A 27,706-nucleotide genomic window follows, 5' to 3' on the forward strand; every position below is an offset into this window, starting at 1 on the left:
GGGGTGGTGGAAGGATAGGGGGAAGGGATAGTCAGGGAGTTTGGGATTGACATGCACACACTGCTGTATTTAAAATGGATAACCAATGGACCTACTATATAGCACAGGGGACTCTGCTCAATGTTAGGTGGCAGCCTGGATGGGAGGGGAGTTTGGGGGAGAATGGATACATGCATATGTATGGCCGAGTCCCTTTGCTGTGCATCTGAAACTATCACAACATTGTTAATCGGCTGTACTCCAATATAAAATAAAAAGTTAAAAAAAAAAAACTTTCCCCTATCAGCTATTGGTTTACCTTGAAATTCAGTCTGTATAGGAGAGGGAGGATAAATCCTCAATTCTTTCCCTTTACCAGTTTTCAGAGTAATTACTATTGGGCGGCTCTTTGCTTCTAGGTCTTCCAGTGGAGAGAGTTAGGATGTATATTTTTTAAGGGGAAAATAGTCATGAGTTTATACTGTTATTTCCAGTTCAAAATCAGTACCACTAAGCTTCTTTTACTTTCATTTTATATTTGTGTCTCTTGTTTCACGTTGAAAATCTTGGTTCCTAATGACATCAACATAATTATATATTCACTTTATCGGTGTGTGTGTGTGTGTGTGTGTGTGTGTGTGTGTGTGTGGTCTCCAATAACAATGACACTGATAACTGAAAACAATTTAAGCCTTTTTAGGGAAGTTCTTTTTTTCTGGCTTTATTACTGTGTTGTTCAGGTCATTCCCTGTGGGGTTAGGTCAACAACTTCGTATTTGGTTAAATTCATTTGTTGCATTTTGTCTCCATTTGTGTTGCATTTTGTCTCCATTTGTATCCATTTTGTGTTATGGTTATGGAAAACATTTCTGTGGCTCCGAAGTCAAAAGAGCCCCTAGCCATAATCCTTCCGACAGGGAATTCCCTGGTGGTCCAGTGGTTAGGACTCTGCGCTTTCACTGCTGAGGACCTGGGTTCGATCCCTGTTCGGGGAACTAAGATTCCACAAACCACGCAGCACGGCTCCCCCCCAAAAAATAAATAAAAATAGTCCTTCCAACAGCATGGAGTCTAGCACCATCAAAAACACTCAAATATTCATTGACTTTTATGACCTGTATATATGATTTTTCTAAGTCATCCACTGGGGGGATGGCTCCCACCAAGAAAGCCCAAGGCATGGTAAGGACCACGGTTTGCTCTAAAGTTCAGCTTGATTGAGAAGTTTTAGGGTGCTTTGTAAAGGAAAGGTCAAAAGGCATATTTCAAGATCCCTAATCTAAATCCTCCGGCTTCACCCAGAGAAGCTGGTCATAAACTGGCCAGGCCGGAGTGCTGGAGAGAGGAGTCCCTCATCTCCAGTTCTACCCAAGCTCTGAAACCCTCCTCTCTTCTTTTCTTTCTTTCTTTTTTTTTTTTTTTTTACATTATTATAGAGACTGTCAAAGTTTATTTTCCTTTAAGAAATGAAATGGATCTTTTTCTATTGAGGTATAATTGACATACTATATTAGTTTCAGGTGTACAACATAATGATTCAATATTTATAGATATTGTGAAATTATCACAATAAGTCTAGTTAACATCCATGACTATGCATAATTACACATTTTTTCTCGTGATAACAACTTTTTAAATTAATTAATTAATTTATGGCTGTGTTGGGTCTTGGTTTCTGTGCAAGGGCTTTCTCTAGTTGCGGCAAGTGGGGGCCACTCTTCATCGCGGTGCGCGGGCCTCTCTTGTTGTGGAGCACAGGCTCCAGACGCGCAGGCTCAGTAATTGTGGCTCACGGGCCTAGTTGCTCCGCGGCATGTGGGATCTTCCCAGACCAGGGCTCGAACCCGTGTCCCCTGCATTGGCAGGCAGATTCTCAACCACTGCGCCGCCAGGGAAGCCCAACAACTTTTTAAGACATCTGTTCTCTTAGCAACTTTCACATACGCTGTATATTACATCCCCATGACATTTATTTTATAATGAGGAAAAAATTAATCAATAGTCAACCTAAGAAAGAAATGGAAAATTTCATTTGAGCCAACCTGAGGATTATAACCTGGGAGACAGCCTCTCAGAGAGCTCAGAACTGTTCTGAAGAGGTAAGGGGGCAGGGAGGCCAGTATGTCTGTGATTTTAGAGAAGGGGTACATGCAATCAAACACACATCTTGGCAGAAGGTTACTGCTGTTCATGAGGGAAGAGATATCTTAGTTAATGGTTTTAGTGCTTTTCCAAGTATGGGAAGATGCAAGAAACTGGGTTCATAAAATTTTCTCCTGAAAATATCTAACTACCTGAGGGCCAGTTCTGCCAGTTTTCCCAGAGCACAAAATGCCTCATCCTGTTCTTCACCCTGAATTCCTTTTAGGGTATATTTTAGGTCAGTGACTGCAGCAGCTTACAACTTGATTCTTGTTGTGGTGGGCAACATTCTTTATTTTACAAACCCCTCCCTTTCGGTCTTAATTTAGATCAAGGTTTGGGAGGCATTTCATGACCAATTTGGCCCATGACACTAGGAATGCTCATTCCCAGGTAAGGCCAGGATTTCATTGATAGGACTCTCCATGTGCTATTAGTGGATTAGGCCCTGTTGACAGTAGCCCAAAGCCTCTGGACCGCCTGTCTTACTGGTCTGCTATGGTCCAGGAAATGGTTCCCTCTCGTTGCTTCTTCCCATAGCTAGAGTTACGCTATTACCATCATTGATCTTAAGAGAACTATATATCAATATTTGGTGAATCATTTCAAGTCACCTAGTCATTGTTATTTTTATCACAGGCTCAGTCACACATCTGGTGATGCAAGAAACAATCATTTTGTAAAATAGGCAGGATATAAACAATATAGCTAGTGACATTAATAAGGTCATATGTAAGTATTTAAGCTAAGAACTTCCATTAGGTATGGCCCCGTATCTCCCCAGGTCATGTGACCTGGTCTGTTCTGTACCCGTCGCTATCTTTAAGGGAAATGATATATTGGCATTGTACATAAAATTCACCAAAGATGTATGCACATCCAAGGTGAGTGGTGGGTCATCATGATCCCTTACAGAATTGAGAAAGGAATGTTATCTCCAAAGGGGTTACATGGCTGGCGCTAGAAAAAGAAAAATTGATCTTTATGGTTGAGCAGGTATTTCTGCCATTAGGGAGTTCAGGTTAATGCATAAATGCAGATGCACAATGCACACAAGAGGGGAGGCAGGAGGCCCAAACGGGCAGAGAAAAAACAATTTGTTTAAATTTTTCTTGTCTTGCCTTAAAATATGAATTTTATTTCATCAAATCCTAGCTCACAGTAGATAGGGAAGACTTACAACTGTCACATGATCTCTAAAAGACAAATTAGCAGCAGAACCATTTATAGAAACCAGGTGTTCTGTCTTTTGGCCTCCAACAGGCATATTAATCTTCACCATCTTGTGTATTGAGCAAAGGCTCAAAGTTGCAGCACCGGCAGGGCTGGACGCTCAGTAGGATTGGCCTTGCACGATCGTGTGTGGCTCAGCTGGGGTGCAAAATCCAAGAAGGTCCTTTTCCCGCGGGGCCTGGAAGTGTGGCCTCACTTTCCCACGCAGGCACCCTCAGGTCTCCGGCTCCTCACCTGCCGGCTGCTTGGTGACGGAAGGATCCCGCAGCCTCGCCCTCTGGCTCTGACACCCAATGGGCGGCCGCGGGCCTCTCAGGTGGGCGGGGCACGCCCTGGGAGCCATTCTGGTTGGCCCGCGGCCCGGCCAGGCACATGACGTCTCCGTCGCGTTGTGCTGGCGTGAAGTGGTAGCGTCCGCTCCGGGAGCCTGAAGGAGACTTGGAGGCATCTGGGCCGCGCAGCTTGGGTCGTTGGGAGTCGCCGCTGCCGCCACTGCCCGCACTCCATGAGGAAAATGCTCGCCGCCGTCTCCCGCGTGTTGTCGGGCGTCGCCCAGAAGCCGGTGAGGTGGCGTGAGCGACCCGGGGTGGGGCGCGAGTGGGCCCGAGGCCGGAGGACGCCAGAGGGCAGGGCGAGCGGGCTGAGTGGGCCGGGCGGGCCGGGCCTCGCCTCGTGGAGCCGCGGGCCTTTGTCCTGCCTCCACGTCGTGCGCTCCGCTCCTGGCCGCGAGGGGAGCGGTGGCTCGGCCCTCGGGCGCCGACTGAGGGAGGGGGAGCTTTACAAGGTCCGCGTGGAGGTCAGGCGCGGCTCCCGGTGCCGGCCTGATCGGTGCGCTCTGGAAGGGCCCGTTCGTTTACCTCCGACAGAAAAGGGGGCCTTGGGCTTCCTCGAGTCTCCAGTTGACCGCCTCTTCCCAGCCCACTCATTTTAAATCTTCCTCTTGACCGGGAATCCGGAGACAGAGTGGCTCGATTCAGACTTCAGTTTCACTAGTTACTAGCCCTGTGACCTTGAGTAAGAGGTTTTTGTTTTTTCTTAAAGATCCCCGTGCTCAGTTTCCTCATCTCTAAAATGGAGATGAGAGTACTTACCCCGTGGGGTTGTGTTTTTTTCTTAAATGAGGATGAGAGACAGTGAGGCTTAAACGAGTGACACATATGTAAACCTTTCCCAGTAGCGCCTGGTACATAGTAGGTGCTACCTGTGTTAAACATTGTTATTATCATTTAGGATCTCTGTTGCCTTATTGATTCTCTGGAAGATCTGTCCATTGATGTGAGTGGGGTGTTAAAGTCTGCTACTAGTACTGTATTCCGGTCAATTTCTCCCTTTATGTCTGTTACTATTTGTTTTATGTATTTGGGTGCTCCTATATTAGGTGCATATATGTGGACGGGTGTAAAATCCTCTTCTTGTATTGATCCTTTTATCATTATATGGTGTCCTTTATCTTTCTTTATGGTATTTGTTTTAAAGTCTATTTTGTCTGATATGAGTGTTGCAACCCGCGCTTTCTTGTCATTTCCGTTTGCATTCCCTCACTTTCAACCTTTGTGTGTCCTTTGCCCTAAAGTGGGTCTCTTGTAGGCAGCATATTTTAGGCTCTTGGTTTTTTTTTAATCCAGTCTGCCACTCTGTGTCTTTTGATTGGAGCATTCAGTCCACTGACATTTAAGGTAATTATTGATAGTATGTATTTATTGCCATTTTAAACCTTGTTTTCCAGTTAATACTATGTTTCTTCTTTGTTTCTTTTTGTTTTTCTTTTTGTGGTTTGATGATTTTATTTTATGCTTGTGTTCTTTTTGGGTTTTGTGAATCTGCTGTATGTTCTTGATTTGTGGTTGTCCTGTTTTTCAAGTATGTTAATCCCTTCCTGTATCTGTTTGCTTTAGACTGGTAGTCATATAGGCTCAAATGCATTCTAAAAAAACGAATCTACATTTTGTCACTCTCCTTCGCCACATCTTATGACTTTGATGTCCTTTTGACATCTTCACGTTCATCCTTCTGCTGTTCCTTGTGTTTATCATCACTGTCACAAATAGGTTTTTTTTGTTTTGATCTGTATAGTGGCTAATTTAAGTAATTTACTTTCCAATTGTGATTTCCTCCTTCCTATATCTTCTTTTCTATATAGAGAAGACCTTTGAGTATTTCTTTTAGGGTAGGTTTAGTATTGCTGAATTCTTTTAGTTTTTGCGTGTCTGAGAAATTCTTTATTTCTTCTCCTATTCTAAATGATCATCTTGCTGGGTAGCGTATTCTAGGTTGCAGATTTTTCCCTTTCAAGACTTGAGTATATTTTGCCACTCCCTTCTGGCCTGCAGCATTTCTGTAGAGAAATCAGCCGATAGCCTTATGGGGATTCCCTTGTAACTAACTTTGTTTTTCACTTGCTGCCTTTAAAATCCTCTCTTTAACTTTTGCCATTTTATTATAACATGTCTTGGTGTAGGTCTGTTTGGTTCATCTTGTTCGGACCCTCTGTGCTTCCTGTATCTGGATATGTTTCCTTCTTTAGGCTTGGGAAGTTTTCAGTCATAATTTCTTCAAATACATTTTCAGTCCCCTTTTCTCTTTCTTCTCTTTCTGGAATCCCTATTATGCGTAGATTGGCACACTTTATATTATCCCATAGGTCTCTTATATTGCTTTCATTTTTTTTTCACTTGCCTTTCTGTCTGCTGTTTTGATTGGGTAATTTCCACTATTCTATTTTCGAGGTCACTTATTCTTTCTTCTGCATTATTCATTCTGCTATTCATTGCCTTTAGCTCAGCTTTCGTCTCAGCAAATGAAGTTTCTAATTTTTCTTGGCTCCTCTTTATAGTTTCTAGTTTCTTTTTACAGTAATCTGCATTTCTGTCGATAGCCTTTCTTAAGTCCTTCAGTATTTTCATTATCTCCTTTTTGAACTCGGTATCTACTAGACTGAAAAGGTCTGTTTCATTGTTTGTTCCTTCAGGGGAATTCTCTTGGTCTTTTAACTGAGAGTGGTTCCTCTGCTTCTTCATTTTGCTTATATTTTTCTTACTCTCTGAATTTAGGAGAAACAATTATCTACTGTAGTCTTGGAGGGCTACTTATATGCAGGTGCCTCCCTGCGTAGTTTGTGTGGGTTTAATATTTTTTTGGCATGAGGGCTGTTTTTGGTTTGGATTCTTGCCGTCTCTTTCCTCTGCGTGTGCTGGTCGTTATCCCCTTGATAGGGGATGTGCAGGTGCGTGGCCCGCCTGTGCTCCCGGGGAGGGTGGGGGCAGTGGTTGGTGCCCAGTCACGGGACCGTTGGCAGCTGCAGTGGTCTGCGTCCGCCTCTGGAGTCCGAGATGGCAGTGGCGGCTCGAGTCCGCCCCCCCGGACCTCGTGTAGGTGGTGCCCTGCTGCCTGAGAGTGCACGCACGGAGAAGGAAGCTCCTATGGCGGTCCCACCCCTCTCTTCGTGCACCCCCCAACAATGGCCCCTTGCCTTTCTGGCGGGCCCAAGCTTCTTCCCGTATTCCCTCAGTTATGGTGCACCACACTCCAGTCCCCTCAGGCTGTCTCCACGTAGCCAACTCCAGTCCTCTCCCTGGGTCTGACCTCCGAAGCCCAAACCTCAGCACCCAGCCCTTGCCCAGCCCAGTGGAGGAGCGTCTCAAGCTGGGGAGTGCAAGGTCGTGGTACCAACCGTCTGTGTAGGTCTCTCTCCGCTTTGCTTTCCACAAACCAGTTGCTGCACTCTCCTCCGAGGTTCCGAAGCTACACCTCTGTCCTGGGTGATATCTCCACCAGTGAGGGGACTTCTCAGGGTGTGGAAACCTTTTCTTTTTCACAGCTCCCTCCCAGGGGCGCAGGTCCCGTCCCTATTGCCTTCTCTCTTTTTTTTCTTTTTTCTTTTGTCCTACCCAGTTATGTGGAGATTTTCTTGCCCTCTTGCCCTCTTGTCTGAGGTCTTCTGCCAGAGCTCAGTAGATGTTCTGTGAGAACCGTTCCACATGTAGATGTATTTTTGAGGTAGTGATATTTGTGGGAGAAGGTGAGCTCCATGTCCTACTCCTCTGCCATCTTGATCCGAATCTCCCTCACACTTCTTTTTTTTAAACTTTTTAAAAACATTTTATTTATTTATTTATTTGGCTGTGTCAGGTCTTTAGTTGCAGCACACAGGATCTTTCGTTGCGGCTCATGGGCTCTTCATTGCGTGTGGGCTTCTCTCTAGTTGTGGCACATGGGCTCCAGAGCGTGCGGGCTCGGTAGTTGCGACATGCAGGCTCTCTGGTTGTGGCATGCAGGCTTGGTTGCCCCGTGGCACATGGGATCTTAGTTCCCCGACCAGGGCTCGAAGCCACGTCCCCTGCATTGGAAGGTAGATTCTTAACCACTGGACCATCAGGAAGTCCTCCCTCACACTTCTTTTTTTTTTTTTTTTTAAGTTTTATTTTTATTTTATTTATTTATTTATTTTATTTGTTTATTATTTTTGGCTGCGTTGGGTCTTCGTTGCTGCGCACAGGCTTTCTCTAGTTGCAGTGAGCGGGGGCTACTCTTCGTTGTGGTGCACGGGCTTCTCACTGCGGTGGCTTCTCTTGTTGCGGAGCATGGGCTCTAGGCGTGCAGGCTTCAGTAGCTGTGGCACACGGGCTCAGTAGTTGTGGCTTGTGGGCTCTAGAGCGCAGGCTCAGTAGTTGTGGTGCATGGGCTTTGTTGCTTGTGGCATGTGGGATCTTCCCGGACCAGGGCTCGAACCCGTGTCCCCTGCACTGGCAGGCAGATTCCTAACCACTGCGCCACCAGGGAAGCCCCGAAGCTCAGGTTCTTGATGTCTCATCGCAGAAAGAATTCAGTGAGAGACAAAGTGATAGGTAAGAAGTGGATTTATTTAGAGAGAAACACACTCCACAGAGTGTGGGCCATCTCAGAAGGTGAGAAAGGCCCCCCTCACATTTCTGATATGACTTTTGGCTTAACTTTCACTTAACGTGGCTCCTTTCACCCATTATATCAGTGAATCTTACTATTTTTGAGATTCATAGTAATGAAATGGGAGAAAGTATGTAAGTAGCTTTCTGACAGTCAAAATCTTTGACCTTATCCTCTTGCTTTTTATTATGTAGAAGTGTCATTCTTTGTTGTCGGCAATTTAGGATGGAGAAAGAGAATTTTTCGTTTTCTTGGTTACTGTTGCTTGACTGGTTTGGTCGTTAGTTTTCAGTCTCCAAAATGCAGTTTCTGTAGTTGTATCTGGAAATTTATTTTGCAAGACAAGATATATATTTCTGGCCCCACAAAACAACTTAACTGTCAAAAATAACATATCCATTTCATGATTGCCAGACATAACCTTTTGTTTGTCACCTCATACTTCTCAACTTCTTCCCAAATTTCTCAATTTTCTTCACTTATTCTTAGATGTATTGGACTCTCTCAATCTCTAACTTAACTGAAGCATTTGTCTCTAGCATTTCAGCTTTTTTCTCCAGCAATGTCATGGTTTTTGTTGGCTTTATCGGATAATGGTATATTGATGGGTGAAGAGATCACTAGATAATAGCTTTCTGCCTATTGGCTTGTACACTTAGTAGATCAACCTTACCCCTTCTCATCAAGATCAAGTCCATTGCTACAAGTTGGATGGTAAGGTAACACAGTGTATGAACATATCACATACTTTTTGTGGGATCTGAAGAATGTTCTTCAAGTCTGCATGAGAAGAAGTCATATTGGTTTACATATGTGTGACGTGGCAGAATGTGGCTAAAGTAGTACAGTACTCCTAACTGATTAAATGTTTGTGGTCTAACCTGGACCTTAGCCATCACATAGAGTACTGTTGCTGTGAGCAGAGTGAAAAGGAAACATTTCTGGCAGCTTTTTACCCCCCCGCCCCAAGCAGTGACAGCCAACTGAACATCAAGAAGGGAGCACTGGGGACTTCCCTGGCGGTTCAGTGGTTAAGACTCTGCACTTTCAATGCACGGGGCGTAGGTTTGATCCCTGGTCGGGGAACTAAGACCCCACATGCTGTGCAGCGTGGCCAAAAAAAAAAAGAAGGGAGCACTAGGACTCTTCGGTGGCCGTGCGGGTTTGAGGAGGCAGCTCGTGGGGGTGAGGTGCTTAAGGTGAGGTAACACAGACCTTGGAGCCAGATTTGCTGGGTTTGTACCCCAGCCCCAACAGTTAAGTGCTCTATGGCTTTGGGCAACTCAGGTAGCATGAATCTCATCAGCACAGAGAGAAAGCTTCACTGAAAACTCATTGCAGGTTCCACCCCCTCAACTCAGATAGCAACAGTGCAGTCAGAGGCCTGCCCTTCTAAGCCTCAGCCCCATGTAGCAATAGGAATTGAGGTTAAAACACAGATGCCACTAATCTGCACACCAAATGGCATGAGTCAATGACACCAGCTCCGAGATCTGTTTTGAGCCCAAGCAGTGGTCCAAGTTGCACATAGGTCACCTTGGTTGATCTAACAACAGATCAACTTCAGAAAGAGGCATTTTTGTCAGAATTTCACCCACTGAAAACACAGCTGGCTAATCTGTTTTTTCCCCAGTAATAAATGAGAAGCATTTATTTTATTTTTTTTAATTTTTTAATTTTATTTTATTTTTTTATACAGCAGGTTCCTATTAGTCAGCAATTTTATACACATCAGTGTATACATGTCAATCCCAATCGCCCAATTCATCACACCACCATCCCCACCCCCCCACGGCTTTCACCCCTTGGTGTCCATACGTTTGTTCTATACATCTGTGTCTCAACTTCTGCCCTGCAAACCAGTTCATCTGTACCATTTTTCTAGGTTCCACATATAGGTGTTAATATGCGATATTTGTTTTCCTCTTTCTGACTTACTTCACTCTGTATGACAGTCTCTAGATCCATCCACGTCTCAACAAATGACCCAATTTCGTTCCTTTTTATGGCTGAGTAATATTCCATTGTATATATGTACCACATCTTCTTTATCCATTCGTCTGTCGATGGGCATTTAGGTTGCTTCCATGACCTGGCTATTGTAAATAGTGCTGCAATGAACATTGGGGTGCATGTGTATTTTTTTTTTTTTTTTAATTTTCTCACATTTTTATTTATTTATTTATTTATTTGTGGCTGTGTTGGGTCTTCGTTTCTGTGCGAGGGCTTTCTCCAGTTGTGGCAAGCGGGGGCCACTCTTCATCGCGGTGCGCGGGCCTCTCATTACCACGGCCTCTCCTGTTGCGGAGCACAGGCTCCAGACGCGCAGGCTCAGCAACTGTGGCTCACGGGCCCAGCCGCTCCGCGGCATGTGGGATCCTCCCAGACCAGGGCTCGAACCCGTGTCCCCTGCATTGGCAGGCAGACTCTCAACCACTGCGCCACCAGGGAAGCCCGCATGTGTATTTTTGAATTATGGTTTTCTCTGGGTATATGCCCAGTAGTGGGATTGCTGGATCATGTGGTAATTCTATCTTTAGTTTTTTAAGGAACCTCCATACTGTTCTCTATAGTGGCTGTATCAATTTACATTCCCACCAACAGTGCAAGAGGGTTCCCTTTTCTCTACACCCTCTCCAGCATTTGTTGTTTGTAGATTTTCTGTTGATGCCCATTCTAACTGGTGTGAGGTGATACCTCATTGTAGTTTTGATTTGCATTTCTCTAATAATTAGTGATGTTGAGCAGCTTTTCATGTGCTTCTTGGCCATCTGTATGTCTTCTTTGGAGAAATGTCTATTTAGGTCTTCTGCCCATTTTTGGATTGGGTTCTTTGTTTCTTTAATATTGAGCTGCATGAGCTGTTTATATATTTTGGAGATTAATCCTTTGTCAGTTGATTCATTTGCAAATATTTTCTCCCATTCTGAGGGTTGTCTTTTCATCTTCTTTATGGTTTCCTTTGCTGTGCAAAAGCTTTGAAGTTTCATTAGGTTCCATTTGTTTATTTTTGTTTTTATTTCCATTACTCTAGGAGGTGGATCAAAAAAGATCTTGCTGTGATTTATGTCAAAGAGTGTTCTTCCTATGTTTTCCTCTAAGAGTTTTATAGTGTCCAGTCTTACATTTAGGTCTCTAATCCATTTTGAGTTTATTTTTGTGTATGGTGTTAGGGAGTGTTCTAATTTCATTCTTTCACATGTAGCTGTCCAGTTTTCCCAGCACCACTTATTGAAGAGACTGTCTTTTCTCCATTGTATATCCTTGCCTCCTTTGTTGTAGATTAGTTGACCATAGGTGCGTGGGTTTATCTCTGGGCTTTCTATCTTGTTCCATTGATCCATGTTTCTGTTTTTGTGCCAGTACCATATTGTCTGGATTACTGTAGCTTTGTAGTATAGTCTGAAGTCAGGGAGTCTGATTCCTCCAGCTCCGTTTTTTTCCCTCAAAACTGCTTTGGCTATTCGGGGTCTTTTGTGTCTCCATACAAATTTTAAGATTTTTTTGTTCTAGTTCCGTAAAAAATGCCATTGGTAATTTGATAGGGATTGCATTGAATCTGTAGATTGCTTTGGGTAGTATAGTCATTTTCACAATATTGATTCTTCCAATCCAAGAACATGGTATATCTCTCCATCTGTTGGTATCATCTTTAATTTCTTTCATCAGTGTCTTATAGTTTTCTGCATACAGGTCTTTTGTCTCCCTAGGTAGGTTTATTCCTAGGTATTTTATTCTTTTTATTGCAGTGGTAAATGGGAGTGTTTCCTTAATTTCTCTTTCAGATTTTTCATCATTAGTGTATAGGAATGCAAGAGATTGCTGTGCATTAATTTTGTATCCTGCAACTTTACCAGATTCATTGATTAGCTCTAGTAGGTTTCTGGTGGCATCTTTAGGATTCTCTATGTATAGTATCATGTCATCTGCAAACAGTGACAATTTTACTTCTTCTTTTCCAATTTGTATTCCTTTTGTTTCTTTTTCTTCTCTGATTGCCGTGGCTGGGACTTCCAAAACTATGTTGAATAATGGTGGTGAGAGTGGACATCCTTGTCTTGTTCCTGATCTTAGAGGAAATGCTTTCAGTTTTTCACCATTGAGAATGATGTTTGCTGTGGGTTTGTCATATATTGCCTTCATTATGTTGAGGTAGGTTCCCTCTATGCTCACTTTCTGGAGAGTTTTTTTTTATCATAAATGGGTGTTGAATTTTGTCAAAAGCTTTTTCTGCATCTATTGAGATGATCATATGGTTTTTATTCTTCAGTTTGTTAATATGGTGTATCACATTGATTGATTTGCGTATATTGAAGAATCCTTGCATCCCTGGGATAAATCCCACTTGATCATGGTGTATGATCCTTTTAATGTGTTGTTGGATTCTGTTTGCTAGTATTTTGTTAAGGATTTTTGCATCTATTTTCATCAGTGATATTAGTCTGTAATTTTCTTTTTTTGTAGTATCTGTGTCTGGTTTTGGTATAAGGGTGATGGTGGCCTCATAGAATGAGTTTGGGAGTGTTCCTTCCTCTGAAGTTTTTTGGAAGAGTTTGAGAAGGATGGGCGTTAGCTCTTCTCTAAATGTTTGATAGAATTCACCTGTGAAGCCATCTGGTCCTGGACTTTTGTTTGTTGGAAGATTTTTAATCACAGTTTCAATTTCATCACTTGTGATTGGTCTGTTCATATTTTCTATTTCTTCCTGGTTCAGTCTTGGAAGGTTATACCCGTCTAAGAATTTGTCCATTTCTTCCAGGTTGTCCATTTTATTGGCATAGAGTTGCTTGTAGTAGTCTCTTAGGATGCTTTGTATTTCTGCGGTGTCTGTTGTAACTTCTCCTTTTTCATTTCTAATTTTATTGATTTGAGTCCTCTACCCTCTTTTTCTTGATGAGTCTGGCTAATGGTTTATCAATGTTGTTTATCTTCTCAAAGAACCAGCTTTTAGTTTTATTGATCTTTGCTATTGTTTTCCTTGTTTCTATTTCATTTATTTCTGCTCTGATCTTTATGATTTCTTTCTTTCTGCTAACTTTGGGTTTTGTTTGTTCTTCTTTCTCTAGTTCCTTTAGGTGTAAGGTTAGATTGTTTATTTGAAATTTTTTTTGTTTCTTGAGGTAGGCTCGTATAGCTATAAAGTTCCCTCTTAGCACTGCTTTTGCTGCATCCCATAGGTTTTGGATCATCGTGTTTTCATTGTCATTTGTCTCTAGGTATTTTTGGATTTCCTGTTTGATTTCTTCAGTGATATCTTGGTTATTTAGTAACGTCTTGTTTAGCCTCCATGTGTTTTTTTTTTACGGTTTTTTTCCCTGTAATTGATTTCTAATCTTACAGTGTGTGGTCAGAAAAGATGCTTGATATGATTTCAATTTTCTTAAATTTACTGAGGCTTGATTTGTGACCCAAGATGTGATATACCCTGGAGAATGTTCCGTGCGCACTTGAGAAGAAAGTGTAATCTGCTGTTTTGGGATGGAATGTCCTGTAAATATCAATTAAATCTATCTGGTCTATTGTGTCATTTAAAGCTTCTGTTTCCTTATTTATTTTCACTTTGGATGATCTGTCCATTGGTGTAAGTGAGGTGTTAAAAGTCCCCCACTATTATTGTGTTACTGTCGATTTCCTCTTTTATAGCTGTTAGCAGTTGCCTTATGTATTGAGGTGCTCCTATGTTGGGTGCATATACATTTATAATTGTTATATCTTCTTCTTGGATTGATCCCTTGATTATTATGTAGTGTCCTTCCTTGTCTCTTGTAACATTCTTTATTTTAAAGTCTATTTTATCTGATATGAGTATAGCTACTCCAGCTTTCTTTTGATTTCCATTTGCATGGAATATCTTTTTCCATCCCCTCACTTTCAGTCTGTATGTGTGCCTAGGTCTGAAGTGGGTCTCTTGTAGACAGCATATATATGGGTCTTGTTTTTGTATCCATTCAGCAAGCCTGTGTCTTTTGGCTGGAGCATTTAATCCATTCATGTTTAAGGTAATTATCGATATGTATGTTCCTATGATCATTTTCTGTAATTGTTTTGGGTTTGTTTTTGTAGGTCCTTTTCTTCTCTTGTGTTTCCCACTTAGAGAAGTTCCTTTAGCATTTGTTGTAGAGCTGGTTTGGTGGTGCTGAATTCTCTTAGCTTTTGCTTGTCTGTAAAGCTTTTGATTTGTCCATCGAATCTGAATGAGATCCTTGCCGGGTAGAGTAATCTTGGTTGTAGGTTCTTCCCTTTCATCACTTTAAGTATATCATGCCACTCCCTTCTGGCTTGTAGAGTTTCTGCTGAGAAATCAGCTGTTAACCTTATGGGAGTTCCCTTGTATGTTATTTATCGTTTTTCCCTTGCTGCTTTCAATAATTTTCTTTGTCTTTAATTTTTGCCAATTTGATTACTGTGTCTCAGCGTGTTTCTCCTTGTGTTTATCCTGTATGGGACTCTGCGCTTCCTGGACTTGGGTGGCTATTTCCTTTCCCATGTTAGGGAAGTTTTCGACTATGATCTCTTCAAGTATTTTCTCTGGTCCTTTCTCTCTCTCTTCTCCTTCTGGGACCCCTATAATGTGAATGTTGTGTTTCATGTTGTCCCAGAGGTCTCTTAGGCTGTCTTCATTTCTTTTCATTCTTTTTTCTTTATTCTGTTCCGCAGCAGTGAATTCCACCATTCTGTCTTCCAGGTCACTTATCCGTTCTTCTGCCTCAGTTATTCTGCTATTGATTCCTTCTAGTGTAGTTTTCATTTCAGTTATTGTATTGTTCATCTTTGTTTGTTCTTTAATTCTTCTAGGTCTTTGTTAAACATTTATTGCATCTTCTTGATCTTTGCCTCCATTCTTTTTCCAAGGTCCCGCATCATCTTCACTATCATTATTCTGAATTCTTTTCCTGGAAGGTTGCCTATCTCCACTTCATTTAGTTGTTTTTCTGGGGTTTTATGTTGTTCCTTCATCTGGTACATAGCCCTCTGCCTTTTCATCTTGTCTATCTTTCTGTGAACGTGGTTGTTGTTCACAGGCTGCAGGATTGTAGTTCTTCTTGCTTCTGCTGTCTGCCCTCTCGAGAAGCATTTATTATTTCAAAAAAAAAAAAAAAAGGAAGGGAGTTGTAGAGAATATCTTCCTTCTGGTGCTGTTCGAATCATAAAACATCCCTCAAATCTTTTGTTTTTTTAAGTCAGGGAATGCTAGGTATCTTTTCTTTTGTCTTGTACATTTCTCACTAAGGTGTTTATCTCATGCTTTGTGTAGTTTAAAATATTTTTCTTATAGTACCGTTTCATCGGAAGTGATTTGCCTGAAATAGGAGTTGAATCATAGTTTTATTTGAAGAACAATTCTGAAAGTAAAGCATTAGCTTGCTCAGCCTATGTGGTTGTGACTAAGAATAGCATAAACATACCCCACAGATTATCTAGTCTCTTCAATTTGGCCATTAACTTCATTATGTTTTCACTGTAATTTCTTTGAAAACAAAGTGACTAAATAGACGGGTTTCTGCAGTTTGCCTTCAGATGGGGGTACAATCATGTTTCATTGGCCAAAGCATGGATTCATTTTGGAGGATAAGATCCCAACACAGTGAACAGAATGGAAGATAGCCCATGAATGTGTTAGGGCTTTTAGAGTTCTAGGACTGCATCCTGATAACTGATTAATAAGGATAACAACTCAAAAATAACCAACAATAAAAAGCACTGATATACTTGTATATTTTGATCTTTCAAGGCAAGCAGAGTGCTGGTGGCATCCCGTAATTTTGCAAATGATGCTACATTTGAAATTAAGGTAAGAGGTGTTTTGCTTCGTGTTAAATTTTTTTCCACAGGTACACTTTGATATATAGTTTTACCTTTGCAATAGAGCATTTTGATATTCATGCTTTTCACCATTTTATTCCAAATATTCTAGAATCGAAGATTCAGAGAAGTTTAGCAAAAATTAGAATTTACTCCTTTTATGTAGCAGCTTTTTGGTAGTTCGGAGCAGGAGAGCAAGCTAAAAAAATTAAAGACCTCCTCTAGGACTTAAAATGTGATTTGGTAACATGTTTGAATAAGAAGATTCTTAGAATGCTTCTTTGAAAGTTTGTCTTTCAACCTATAACTCAGTGGACTTCTAGGGGTTTTCAGTGAAAGTCATCTTAGAAAGATTTCCTTCCTCCAAAACCCCATCTCATTGCACAGTGAGTTTTATGAAGGAATCAAAAGCAATATGCAGTATTTCTGATGTGCTCGCCTGCTGGTTTTCAAGTTCAGTATTTGCTGGTTTTCGATTTAAATATTTCGAGTTAGATCTTAGAATGGGTTGGCAGTGTTTACATTGTAGTGACTGAGAGATAATTGTCTGATTCCATTTCAGAAATGTGATCTTCACCGGCTGGAAGAGGGCCCTCCTGTCACTACAGTGCTCACCAGGGAGGATGGGCTCAAATACTACAGGATGATGCAGACTGTTCGTCGAATGGAGTTAAAAGCAGATCAGCTATATAAGCAGAAAATAATTCGTGGTTTCTGTCACTTGTGTGATGGTCAGGTGGGTGGTAGTTTTGTAATAAAACTGTGTTACTTAGGAATTGAAGTATGGTGTGTGTTTATTGGCTTTTACCCTGTTTTATCTGTCTGAAGGATTTGAGGCTGGTATTTTAGAATAAAAATGAGAATGCTGAGACCTGCTAGGAAGCGATGCTAAAGAATTTACTCATGTATCACATTGCTGACTTCCTGTGCCATTACAGCATTATGATCACCTGTACTGAGTATACTTTTGGGGGAAGGGTTTTTGTTTTGTTTTTTGTTTTGTGGGTTTAGGCCAAGGTTTACAAAATGAAATGCCTACCAGGGATCAGTTAGGTAGAATAAATGAGTGAAGGCTGCCAGCTGTATGAAGAATCGAGAATGGTGACAGGGACTGGTGGTGAAGTGGAGCAGACAGGCCCCACCCGCAGGGGTAGAGTCATAACCGGCTGGTAGTACAGCCACTTGGTGCCATGTGGAAATACGGGGCTGCTGCTTCCTGTTGCTGATGTCTTCGAGAGAAGACAGACGTCTCCATTTTCATGTGAAATTCCCCAATATTTTAATGTTCACATTTGATTCAGGATTTTTTCAAATCACCATACAGACTTAAAAGAAACAATGTATCTGTGGATTGCCAGTTTATGGCTCTGGCTTGGGCCTTGCCCTCTACGCTGTTTCTGGTGAAAAATAGAGGTATTTGTTGTTATTAATGAAGAGTTCTACTAGGCCAAATGTTTCATAATAGTCTAGGAAACCTTTTAACTAGAAATGTGTACTGTACTGACTCATTGCCACTTCTTTCTTGAATGCAGGAAGCTTGTTGTGTGGGCCTGGAGGCCGGCATAAACCCCACAGACCATCTGATCACAGCGTATCGGGCTCATGGCTTTACGTTTACTCGTGGGCTTTCTGTCCGAGCAATTCTCGCAGAGCTTACAGGTTTGCTATTAATTTAAAAAAAGGGGAAATTAAGTTTTCAGATCTCCTATTAATATGCTAACCGTTTATAGTTAACATTGAAACCTTTTTGAGGGTTAAAAAAAAAAAAAACTGAAACCAAAAAAACCTCTCTCTCCCTTTTGGTGCTCTGGTACCTCTATTGTGCTTTTGAGTAAACTGACCATTTTTGAGGTTATCTGGCCTCTCAGGTAAAAGGTCAGCTCTATAAAATCAGAATAGTGTTTATCAGTCAAGCATGCCAATAGAAATCTAACAAAGAAAGTAAATTGAGTATAAGTATTTCATTGGGTAGAAATTAAATTCTAGGAATCTTCTCAATAGTCCCTTTGTCCCCCTTGACTCTTATACCAGTGTAGGAGAAATCGAAAGATGTTTGTAACTGGCCAAAACAAAAGTCTAGGGTACCACACTAACATCTGAAGAAAACTCAGTGATTAGAGAGCTGAAAAAGTTGGAAAGGTCAAGGACATGGGACTGGTCTGACCTTCATTATAAAGGGGCCAGGAGACAAGGAGGACTTGTCTATGTATTTGCATAGAGGGACAGGTGCTTATGTAGTTGAATCGGTTTCTGAGTTTTAATGGTTGAGCCTCTACGTAAATACTCAGGGTGTGATTTTGTTTGTTTTATATATTTGGTCTGTGATGTGTCATGTTTGTGTGATGCCACTTCTAGGACGAAGAGGAGGTTGTGCTAAAGGAAAAGGAGGATCGATGCATATGTACGCCAAGAACTTCTACGGGGGCAATGGCATTGTGGGAGCTCAGGTAGTTGAGGGCTACGATTGTATGATTTTCTGGATTTGGCCCTGGCCCACATCTGTGCAATATTTTGTACCCCAGAGAACTTCCCTCTGAAGTACTTCAGTACTTGGGGGGCACAGTGTGCTTTAAATGACCTCTTGCTTCATACCCTGTCATTTGATCATTTAATAAATAGATTTGGACAGTGATTTAAAATGTTTCCTTTTAGGTATTTGTTATGTTTTATAAGTAAGCAAGAGCCTCTAGCAGTAGAACTATACCTTTGCCTTTTAATTGATATTTAAGTACATTAATTGCTTTGTCACATCCTCTTGGCCACACCTCTCTCCCTGCTGTAGACAGCGCTGGCACTGGTACCAGACCAGGAGAGGCAGGTGGTCAGGATCTTAAGGGCCTAGTTTGAATCTAAAGCCAGCTTCTGTGGTTATACCGTCCTCCTTGTTCTCATCAGTTAGTAAATAATCAACAAGTAACAGTATAAGATCATATCTAGATTGTTCGGTTTACTTTCTAATATATTAAGGTTCTAGCATCTGGGTTTTTTTGTTTGTTTTGGGTATTTTTTTAAATTCTTGGTTTCTTTTTCTTTTTTTGGCTTTTTAGTATTTATTAGCAGTTGAATCTCTGAATGCATAAATGTTATTGCTAAATGGTTGACACAGAATACGATAGTAGTTATTCGTGTTACTTTGCCAGTTTGTTTATAATATTGGGGGTAGGGTAAGCAGAGACAGGGTTGGGGTAGGGACAGTGTCACTTCTATCTCACATTCTGGTCAGGAGTTAACATTCAGAGCATTAACTTCTTCCCTCACGCATTTCTGTGGTTCCTTTCTTGGTTGTCCTTAATATTAGGTGCCCCTGGGAGCTGGGATTGCTCTGGCCTGTAAGTATAACGAAAAAGATGAAATCTGTTTGACTTTGTATGGTGATGGCGCTGCTAATCAGGTGAGTATGTATGTGTCTCTTAACTTTGCAATAATGATTACAGTTTTATGTCCAAAGTGTTGAATATTCATAGTTCAAGTTTGTGGCAAAGTAGTGTATTGCTTACTAGTTGAAATGGCCATTTATATGGCAAGCTAAAATTTGATTTTGTGGCCACATTAGAGATTTACGTCCTGGCATTGTTTCACAAGTGCTTTATATAGGTGTACTCCCGAGAGTACGCTCACCTCTGCTCTGCCTCATTGCTCCACAGACTCTCTGGGGAAGGACTGATTTACATTTTAACCCTTGGCAAACCAGTTCTTAAACCAGTACTGTAATGTACAGACTCATTCTCCTGAATGCCAAGGCACTGTCAGACTCCTCTCGTAGTTTCTGAGCCCTGACCCCTGCTCTTCGGTCATGGTCTGAGTAATCACCAGTCTGTGGCTGACACCCTGTGAGGCCCTGCTCTGGATGCTGATTCTCAGACACTGGTTCACTCTGGTTATCCAGAGGGTCTCATAGAATTTATAATAAAGCACAAAACTAGGCAGCTGTAGTACATTCTTACATGTCGATCTTTTCCCATTGTATTCTCTACTGCTGCCTTGGCCCTACAGAAGCAAGTAGTAGTACTTGGTTTGTCACTTCCTTAGCGGCAAAAGAGATGATGCGTTTGCTGCGCCGTGCCCCCCCCCGCCCCCCCCCCCCCCAAGCACACACACTCCTTTGCTTCAGAAGCTTAGTTGTGGGTGAGGCGTTTCATCCTATGAAAGTTTTCTCTGCTGGGTAGAGCAGCGGCTGTTGTGGATGATGAAGTCTAGAGAAAAACAGCAAAATGAAACCACTTGAACTTTTATACATACTTCCAGGGTCAGATATTCGAAGCTTACAATATGGCGGCTTTGTGGAAATTGCCTTGTATTTTCATCTGTGAGAATAACCGCTATGGGATGGGAACATCGGTGGAGAGAGCGGCAGCCAGCACTGATTACTACAAGAGAGGCGACTTCATTCCTGGGCTGAGGGTAAGGACACCTGTTGTAGAGCTGGAGCTACACCCTCATGGCCTGATGCCCAGGCACTCTGTCAAGTGCCCTTGAAAATCTCAGACAGATCAAAGAGTTCTGTTTTCTTAGTGGATGAACAGGTCGTGTAAGATGAAAATGGTTTTAGGCAGTTGGATTTATGCTCTGCCCCTTTCCTTTTTATTTTTAAAATTTTATTGAAGTATAGTTAATTTACAATGTTGTGTTTAATCTTTCCCATTTATTAATAGGTAGATGGAATGGATATCCTATGTGTCCGGGAGGCCACAAGGTTTGCAGCTGCCTACTGTAGATCTGGAAAGGTAAGATTTTTCTTGTAGGCCTCTAGGCTAGAGATTTCTAATGACATTTATCTGTCTTAAAGTTAAAAGAATGCCTCCTGTGTCGATTGTAGCAATTTAGGAGTAGCTGCTAATTGAGGCGTAAAAGATAGAAGCAGGGTCCAGTTAAGCGAATCGGGTCCCTTCATAAATAACACGGTCTTGATAGCTCACGTCTTGGGAAACATTCCATGTTAGCCCCATTTGGGGTAAATCTTTCCTTCCAGTGCTCCCTCAGCATTCTGCCTCTGTCTTCATTGTGACAATCTGTTTTGCCTTTTGGTTTGGTTAATTATGTGCCTCTAACTCCCCCCCCCCCCCCCATCATCAATCATAAGCCCCTTGAGTGAATAGACTGGGGACTCCTACAGTGCCCTGCACAGAACTTTGCTTATGTAAAATAGGCATCCAGTATAAGTTTGTCTTCTATAAATTAAATAATATGTTTAAATTATGTAGTCTTAGTCACGCTGTTTCAGTCCTAAGAATCTTGACCCTTACAGTTATAGCAGTGGAGGGAGAAGGGAACAGTGAGATTGGCCTAAAAAGAGGCTTACATGCCATCTGAGCTGGTGGAGAGATGTTCTTCTCCCTAAATCAGTGTTCCACAGCCCAGAAAGCAGGCCCCTGAGGTTTACCTTTCAGTGACTTCCCCCACGCACGTGTCTGGGCAGTAATGCAAATAAGATTTGGCTGGCAGTGATGAAAATGGAAGAGAGGGTGAAGAGGGGAGGGAGCTGTAGAACGGTTGAACAAGAAGAAAATGAGATGACTAAGATGGCAGGTTGGTGGCAGTGGGCTCAGTGGTCTGTATCAGGACTCTGAGACTAGGGGTCCACGCCCTGGGTGGCGGGTATCATCCCCCTCTCTCCCAGTTCCTGAAAGAATATGTGGCGTCCAACAGTATGTGGAAACAGGATCAGTAGTTTATAGTGTGTGTTGACTTTCTCAGCCTGACCAAAGCCTGATCTTGGAATTAGGGGAGGGTCTGGAAAAACCCCTTCATCACCATCCCCTTAGCCTAACCAGCCGTGCTTCCAAATGGCTACGGGATGATTAACAATCAATAGGTGACAGTTGCTGAGAGATGGTATGTCAGGCAACGCGCTAAGCACTTAGGTATTACCTTTTTTAATCGGCGCAACTCTGAGCTGGGTTAATTACTGTTTTGTAGGTGAGGAAACTGAGGTATGTAGCTACTATACAGTACAGCCAGAACTGGAACCTGAGCACTTGGATTCCATCCCCCGCCCTCTTTTAACTACTACACCAAACTGCCCAAGGATCCTAGATCCACCCCATCCCCTCTGTTCGAAGTTGTCTTCTAAAAGGGGGCTGGTGTAGCATGAGCAAGCTACCTCGTGGTAGCCGGACTCTCCCAGTCGCAGGATCAGCACCTGCCAACTTTCTGGTACACACTAGCCAGATCTCTGTGAAGCAGGATTGGTTGCCGTCCGCTACAAAACACTGCATGAAATGGGTGTGACGTAGAAATTCACCTATCCAGCCTCTCTTCATGTGTGCTGGGAAGTGGAGAAGTACGAGAGGACTAGAGGTTAGCTTTTCATCTTACTCTGTTAAGGTTTATGTTAGTATTTTTCTCTAGCCTTGATCAGAATGCTTATAGATGATTTCGCCTGTGACCGGGGGAGTGGGCGGAAAGACTAGCATATTGACCCTGAAGATAAATGCCACCCCTGCTTCCTGATAGGCTTTTCTTCATTAAATCTATGGTGTTCTTAAAGAATTATATATCAAATGCAATTCTGGTGAAATAGAACCCATTGACATTACATAAAGAATTGTCTGCCTTTTTGATTCAAAATATGCTGCAGGGGGTGGCTTTTATTAATAAGTTCCTGTTAATAATAAGAAGGATGAAACATGCAATAAATAGGAAATAGAAATGAGAAGAGATAATGAGTCAGTCAACTAAGAAGAAATTCTTAACAACTCAGATCTGATGAAGGTATTTGATCCTGAAAGGATGTACGTTTGAGGCTGTGGCCATTGTTTCACCTAACCTTCACTGGGTTCTGTTTTAGGGGCCCATACTGATGGAGCTGCAGACTTACCGTTACCATGGACACAGCATGAGTGATCCTGGAGTCAGGTGTGGTCGTGGGAAAACTTGAGTGTGGTATCCGAAGTGGATGGGCTTTGAATGGTGCTACTTACTTACATGAAAAAGCAAAGCATTTCAGTGTTTGTTTGCTTTTGAAGCCAGACACCAGTTGGCTTCATGCATTGATTTAGTAGTTAGTCTGAGCCTGAAAGCCGTGCCTTCCAATAAATTGGTTCCAATATAGAAAGCATTCTGAAAATTCCTACAGTTATCTAGTGTGTACATGTTAGTTAGCATGAGCACCAATAAGAAAACAATTGCAGAGAGGAATTGTTGCATAAAACAGGACTGATGGTAGAGTAGTATACTTGGGGGCATTTTTACCTTTTGTAGGCATTACCCCAGATTCTCTCATGGCATATTCCTCTTCTGGCTGGTATGGAGCAAGACCAAGTAGCACATGGGATATTCCATATGTTGAAATAAATCAGTCAAAAAAAAAAAAAAAGGAGTTTTGTCACCTGGTAACTCTGGCATGTAATGCTGCAATCGCGGAGTGTGGCATAATTAATTAAGAGTAGATTTAGTCAAAGTAAGCCGTAATAAAGTCTTCTTTGAGTATAGAATGAAGGTCTAAGGGAAAATGTTATGAAGAGCAACTTATATGGAAGAAAGCACTTTTGGTGTAATTCTGTTCTTAAAAAAATGGTAGAGCCTTTCTTTGCTTTTAGTGTTATTTCAAATGCTGTAGGACAAGGGTCAATTCTACAACCAAGAATCGGAAAACCTCTCCAAGTTTTTGCCACCACACTGCTCTGTGGTCTTAAGGGAGAAAGGCAAGGCACATATTTTTTCCTGCTTAGCCTTCTGCTGCCTCAAAGGTTATAGCTATCACCACAGAAAACCATCTCCCCTGCCTCCACACACTTAAAGAGGCTCCACCACTACCTTCATGCCCTACCTCTAGATCAAAGCAGCAAATAGAAACTTGGCCCCCTGTTGTCAGAATGCCAGAGAAGCCAGGTGAATTGCCATTGTAGAGTTTTCTATAAAGACAGAGCAGCTCTTTCTTTCTTACAGAGTATTAGGATGAGTTCTTGTATTTTGAAAGTATATAATTCTGCCCTTCCTACGGTGACATAAGTACTGATGTGCTCCTTTGTCTCAGAAACATACTGCTGTGTTTCACAGACTGTCTTTGCTATACCGGCACTGTTCTTATCTACTTGTAACTCTGTTTCCCTCCCTATAGTTACCGTACACGAGAAGAAATTCAGGAAGTTAGAAGTAAGAGTGATCCTATCATGCTTCTCAAGGATAGGATGGTGAACAGCAATCTTGCCAGTGTTGAAGAACTAAAGGTACAGTGACTCTTGATGGTTTAAAAGTCTGCCTTTGAAGGTTGGCTCTCCTTTTTGAGCAGTTTTTCTCTACACAAGCAGCTGCCACTCCTAGGTAAACTAGGTAAGTAAATGGGAAAGTACATATTGTATTGGGTTGGCCCGTAAGATGGCATGGGAAAACCCGAACGAACTTTTTGGCCAACCCAGTATTTTTCACGGGACATTAAACCTCCTCCACCATCAGTTCTTCTTTCCTGAAAATATACTTGATTTTTAATTCATAAATGTTCCCTCGCCAGGGTATATGTCTAAAATGTTGGTATCTGTACTCCAGAGTACTCCTTCGTGGATCGTTGTGTCATTTTTAAAATAACATTTTCAATAATAATAGGTACACTTCCAGTACTAGTAGAAGCGTTAACAACTAGCAACAGGTTCCCAGTAGAACAAGTTGGTACCTAAGCTGCTGTCTGTCTATTCAGAACATCTCTTGAACTATAATCTGATTGATTTTTAGGAAATTGATGTTGAAGTGAGGAAAGAAATTGAGGATGCTGCCCAGTTTGCTACAGCTGATCCTGAGCCACCTTTGGAAGAACTCGGCTACCACATCTACTGCAGCGATCCGCCTTTTGAAGTCCGGGGGGCAAACCAGTGGATCAAGTTTAAGTCCATCAGTTAATGCGAGATGGTTACACGTTCAGTGGGCTATTCGGCAGCAACTGTAAGGAATGCTTTGGGTTCTCAACTTTGTTAAGGAGGAAAAAAACCTATAGAAAGAAAGTGTAGATTTAGATAGATAGATAGATAGTGTAATTGCATGTGGTTTGTACAGTGTTGCATTAAAAGGTATAACGTCTTTCTTTTAATGTTAAATCTTAAGGATAGTATGGATCTTATAAAGGTTATTTTAGTTATGTAGGTCTTAAAATAGGTAATAAGAGTTTGCTTAACCCTCCTTCAAATTACTTCTTTAAAATAATAATTCTATTTGGTTTAGTTGTATACTAGTTTAACAAATACTTTTTTAGTTACTAAAAGGAAAAAACAATTCCTTATATGCCTGTCCAACTCTGCCACCTTTTTGTGGGGCGATCATTGTCCTGTCCCTCCCAGTGCCCAACAGCTTACCTGGTGTACCCTAACGTGCACACACGCCCCCATTTGTGTGCATGTTGGTGCTGAAGCCTGTTCACACTGAACCATCATTTCTCCTTAATAAAACACAATATTTATTATAACCAGGCAGGGGTAGAAGGACAATTCGATTTTTAAATAAGACTACTTCATTTTAAAGGCCAAATAACTTAGTTTTCTCCATTTATGCATTCAGTATAAATATGAAGCTATTTTCTTAATAGTTTTCTATTTACATTCATATCAAACATTAAATACAAGGCATATTCTTATCAATTTTATCTTTTTTGAATTTTAAGTGCAATTCCAGTTAATAGTAATGTATGGAATGTATAATCTAAAACAGTGATTCCCAGCCTAGTAATAATAATGTATGAAATGTATAATCTAAAACAGTGATTCCCAGCCTAGTAATAATAATGTATGAAATGTATAATCTAAAACAGTGATTCCCAGCCTAGTAATGTATGAAATGTATAATCTAAAACAGTGATTCCCAGCCTTTTTGTTATTTTAAACACCTGTTGTTTCACCTTTCCAGCAAATATTTTTCCATTGAAGTAAATTAAACTAAAATTCATTTTTAAGGATTCCCTAATACTCTGGGATGTCAAGACCAGGTTTTACAGTCACTCTTTTCACAATACCTACAAGTTCTACTCACCTTGAAAACATGTTGATAAATAAAAGGTTAAAATTTTTTCCATAATTCTTTAAAACTTCAAGTTCTTAAATTGTTCATTGAACATGTGGTGTTTCCCTTGTGTAAATGCAGCAGAATTCGTGTGTATCTTAACAGAAGCTTTAACAACAAAGATGTCAGCTCTTTGCTCCCTCTGTCCCCTGGCTTAGCTGATTGATTAAGCCTCATCTTGGGTTGCCGGGGCCCCATGATCCTGTCTTCTGTACTGGGAGACTGCAGTCCAGAGCCTGCAGAGGAGACCACCGCTACGAAACAAACAGGAGTCTTCTTTAGAGTCGTAAGAGAAGATAACTTCAAAGCAACACAGCAAAATACTTCTTTAGGAGCCCTTATGGCAAAAGCTATAGTATATACTTCCAGACTTGTCTAGGTTTGCTGTCTAGTCTTAAAAATGCAGTCCCTAACTTAAAAACTTAACTAAAATAGCAATATGTTCTCTTCACATATAGGAATATGTTCTCGTCACATATGGAGGTGACACTTGTGCCTTAGCAGGAGTGGGACATGGCCTGAGAGGTATTGTACAGGAGTGCTGGTGCATCTGTGCAGAGCAGGCTATTTAAGATGACATCGGGATGAAAATGCAGGGTGCAAGTTAAAGAAGGAAGGGTTTGGGTGTAGCCCACTGGCATCTCATGTCTCTCTTCACTCCACTCCCAGCCAGGCCTGTCTCTTGACTTTTCTTACTGGGCCTTTAGCTTCTGCCCCCTCTCCGCTTTTCCCCAACTTTAACCTTGGAAAACTCCAGAGTTTGGAGTGAGGTTGGTAGTTTTTTTCCTGACTAAGCCATAGAAAAGGGAGTTAACGTTAATGAAGGGGGGAAAGTTACCAGCAATTTGTTTTCTACTGCTTTACTTAAAAGCCTAATTACACCAAAAAAGTCATTTTCTGTTCCACAAAGTTTTTGTTTTGAGGCTATTCTTACCGTAGTCTAAGGTACCTTAGGTCTTCCTTAGTGATATCATTAAGAATATCAGAAAGTGTATAACCTTCTTCAAGAATCTGAAACAAAGATCAAATACATTAAGAGCTAAGCAGCTCTGTAATGATAGCACAGGAATGGTTTGTTTGGTTATAAGTTTACCTTTTCAATTGTTTTCGTATCCGCTCCTTGCAGTTGCAACCAACCGACAAGCTCTTTATCTGTTCTCTGCCCGTAAGACCGAGGAGGGGACGCTGAGTTCTCTGTAATCTCTGTAATGATTAGAAATTTATGTTGTATACTGATGTGTAACAGCAAAACTCTTCAAGTAACAAGTTGGATGAAATAAACTTTCCAGAATGTGATGTGAAAAGGAAGTGGATTAAACCTGGCTCAGCTGCTCTGCTACAACACTGTGCAACAGTCCATAGTCCTTGGAGTCACTTTACAGAGATTAAAAATATTCCGTACCTGTGATACCTTTAATATATTGAACTTCAAACTAATTATCTCCTCCTTTAAATGTGTATTCCCATCTTTAAAATGCCTTTTCTAAAGAATCATATCCCTAACTGCACTGGAATTCAAATGAGGAAATAGGTTTTAATACTGAGATTTGGCCTCACAGCTTATCCATTCCACATTCCAAGAGGCAGCTGTAGCCCTTTTGGGCACCAAATGCATAAGGCTGGTTGACTGAGGTATAATTTATGCCATAAACCACCCTTTTTAGGT

The 27,706-nt window shown here is 41.5% G+C and overlaps 2 protein-coding genes across 6 annotated transcripts in view; one reads left to right on the forward strand and one right to left on the reverse strand.

Annotated features, from left to right (window-relative positions):
- Window positions 1-3,733: 3,733 nt before the first annotated feature.
- On the forward strand, window positions 3,734-27,344 carry PDHA1 (pyruvate dehydrogenase E1 subunit alpha 1). Its single transcript, XM_059911661.1, has 11 exons — window positions 3,734-3,916; window positions 15,989-16,048; window positions 16,622-16,795; window positions 17,592-17,718; window positions 18,415-18,506; window positions 19,358-19,450; window positions 20,305-20,460; window positions 20,712-20,783; window positions 22,847-22,914; window positions 24,119-24,227; window positions 24,727-27,344. The coding sequence occupies exons 1-11, from the start codon at window positions 3,860-3,862 to the stop codon at window positions 24,889-24,891; spliced, it is 1,173 nt and encodes a 390-aa protein (XP_059767644.1). The 5' UTR covers window positions 3,734-3,859; the 3' UTR covers window positions 24,892-27,344.
- The window catches only part of MAP3K15 (mitogen-activated protein kinase kinase kinase 15), a 148,331-nt gene continuing 146,059 nt past the window's right edge, over window positions 25,435-27,706 (reverse strand). For 4 of the 5 annotated variants that reach the window (XM_059911656.1, XM_059911657.1, XM_059911658.1 and 1 more), the window contains one exon: window positions 27,107-27,243. In XM_059911656.1, coding sequence (XP_059767639.1) covers window positions 27,122-27,243 — 122 coding nt within the window. In that variant the 3' untranslated portion in view covers window positions 27,107-27,121. Of the gene's footprint in view, window positions 26,295-26,974; window positions 27,052-27,106; window positions 27,244-27,706 lie in introns of those variants that run through there. The other variant, XM_059911660.1, reaches the window with a different exon arrangement.

This window comes from Balaenoptera ricei, chromosome X (genome assembly GCF_028023285.1).
Source record: "Balaenoptera ricei isolate mBalRic1 chromosome X, mBalRic1.hap2, whole genome shotgun sequence".
In the NCBI taxonomy this organism is placed as follows: domain Eukaryota; kingdom Metazoa; phylum Chordata; class Mammalia; order Artiodactyla; family Balaenopteridae; genus Balaenoptera; species Balaenoptera ricei.

Coding starts and splice junctions, on each gene's coding strand:
- PDHA1 (XM_059911661.1), top strand. CDS start 3,860: ATGAGGAAAATGCTCGCCGCCGTCTCCCGCGTGTTGTCGGGCGTCGCC. Junction 16,796..17,591: donor GTCACTTGTGTGATGGTCAG/GTGGGTGGTAGT, acceptor TCTTGAATGCAG/GAAGCTTGTTGTGTGGGCCT. Junction 18,507..19,357: donor ATGGCATTGTGGGAGCTCAG/GTAGTTGAGGGC, acceptor CCTTAATATTAG/GTGCCCCTGGGAGCTGGGAT.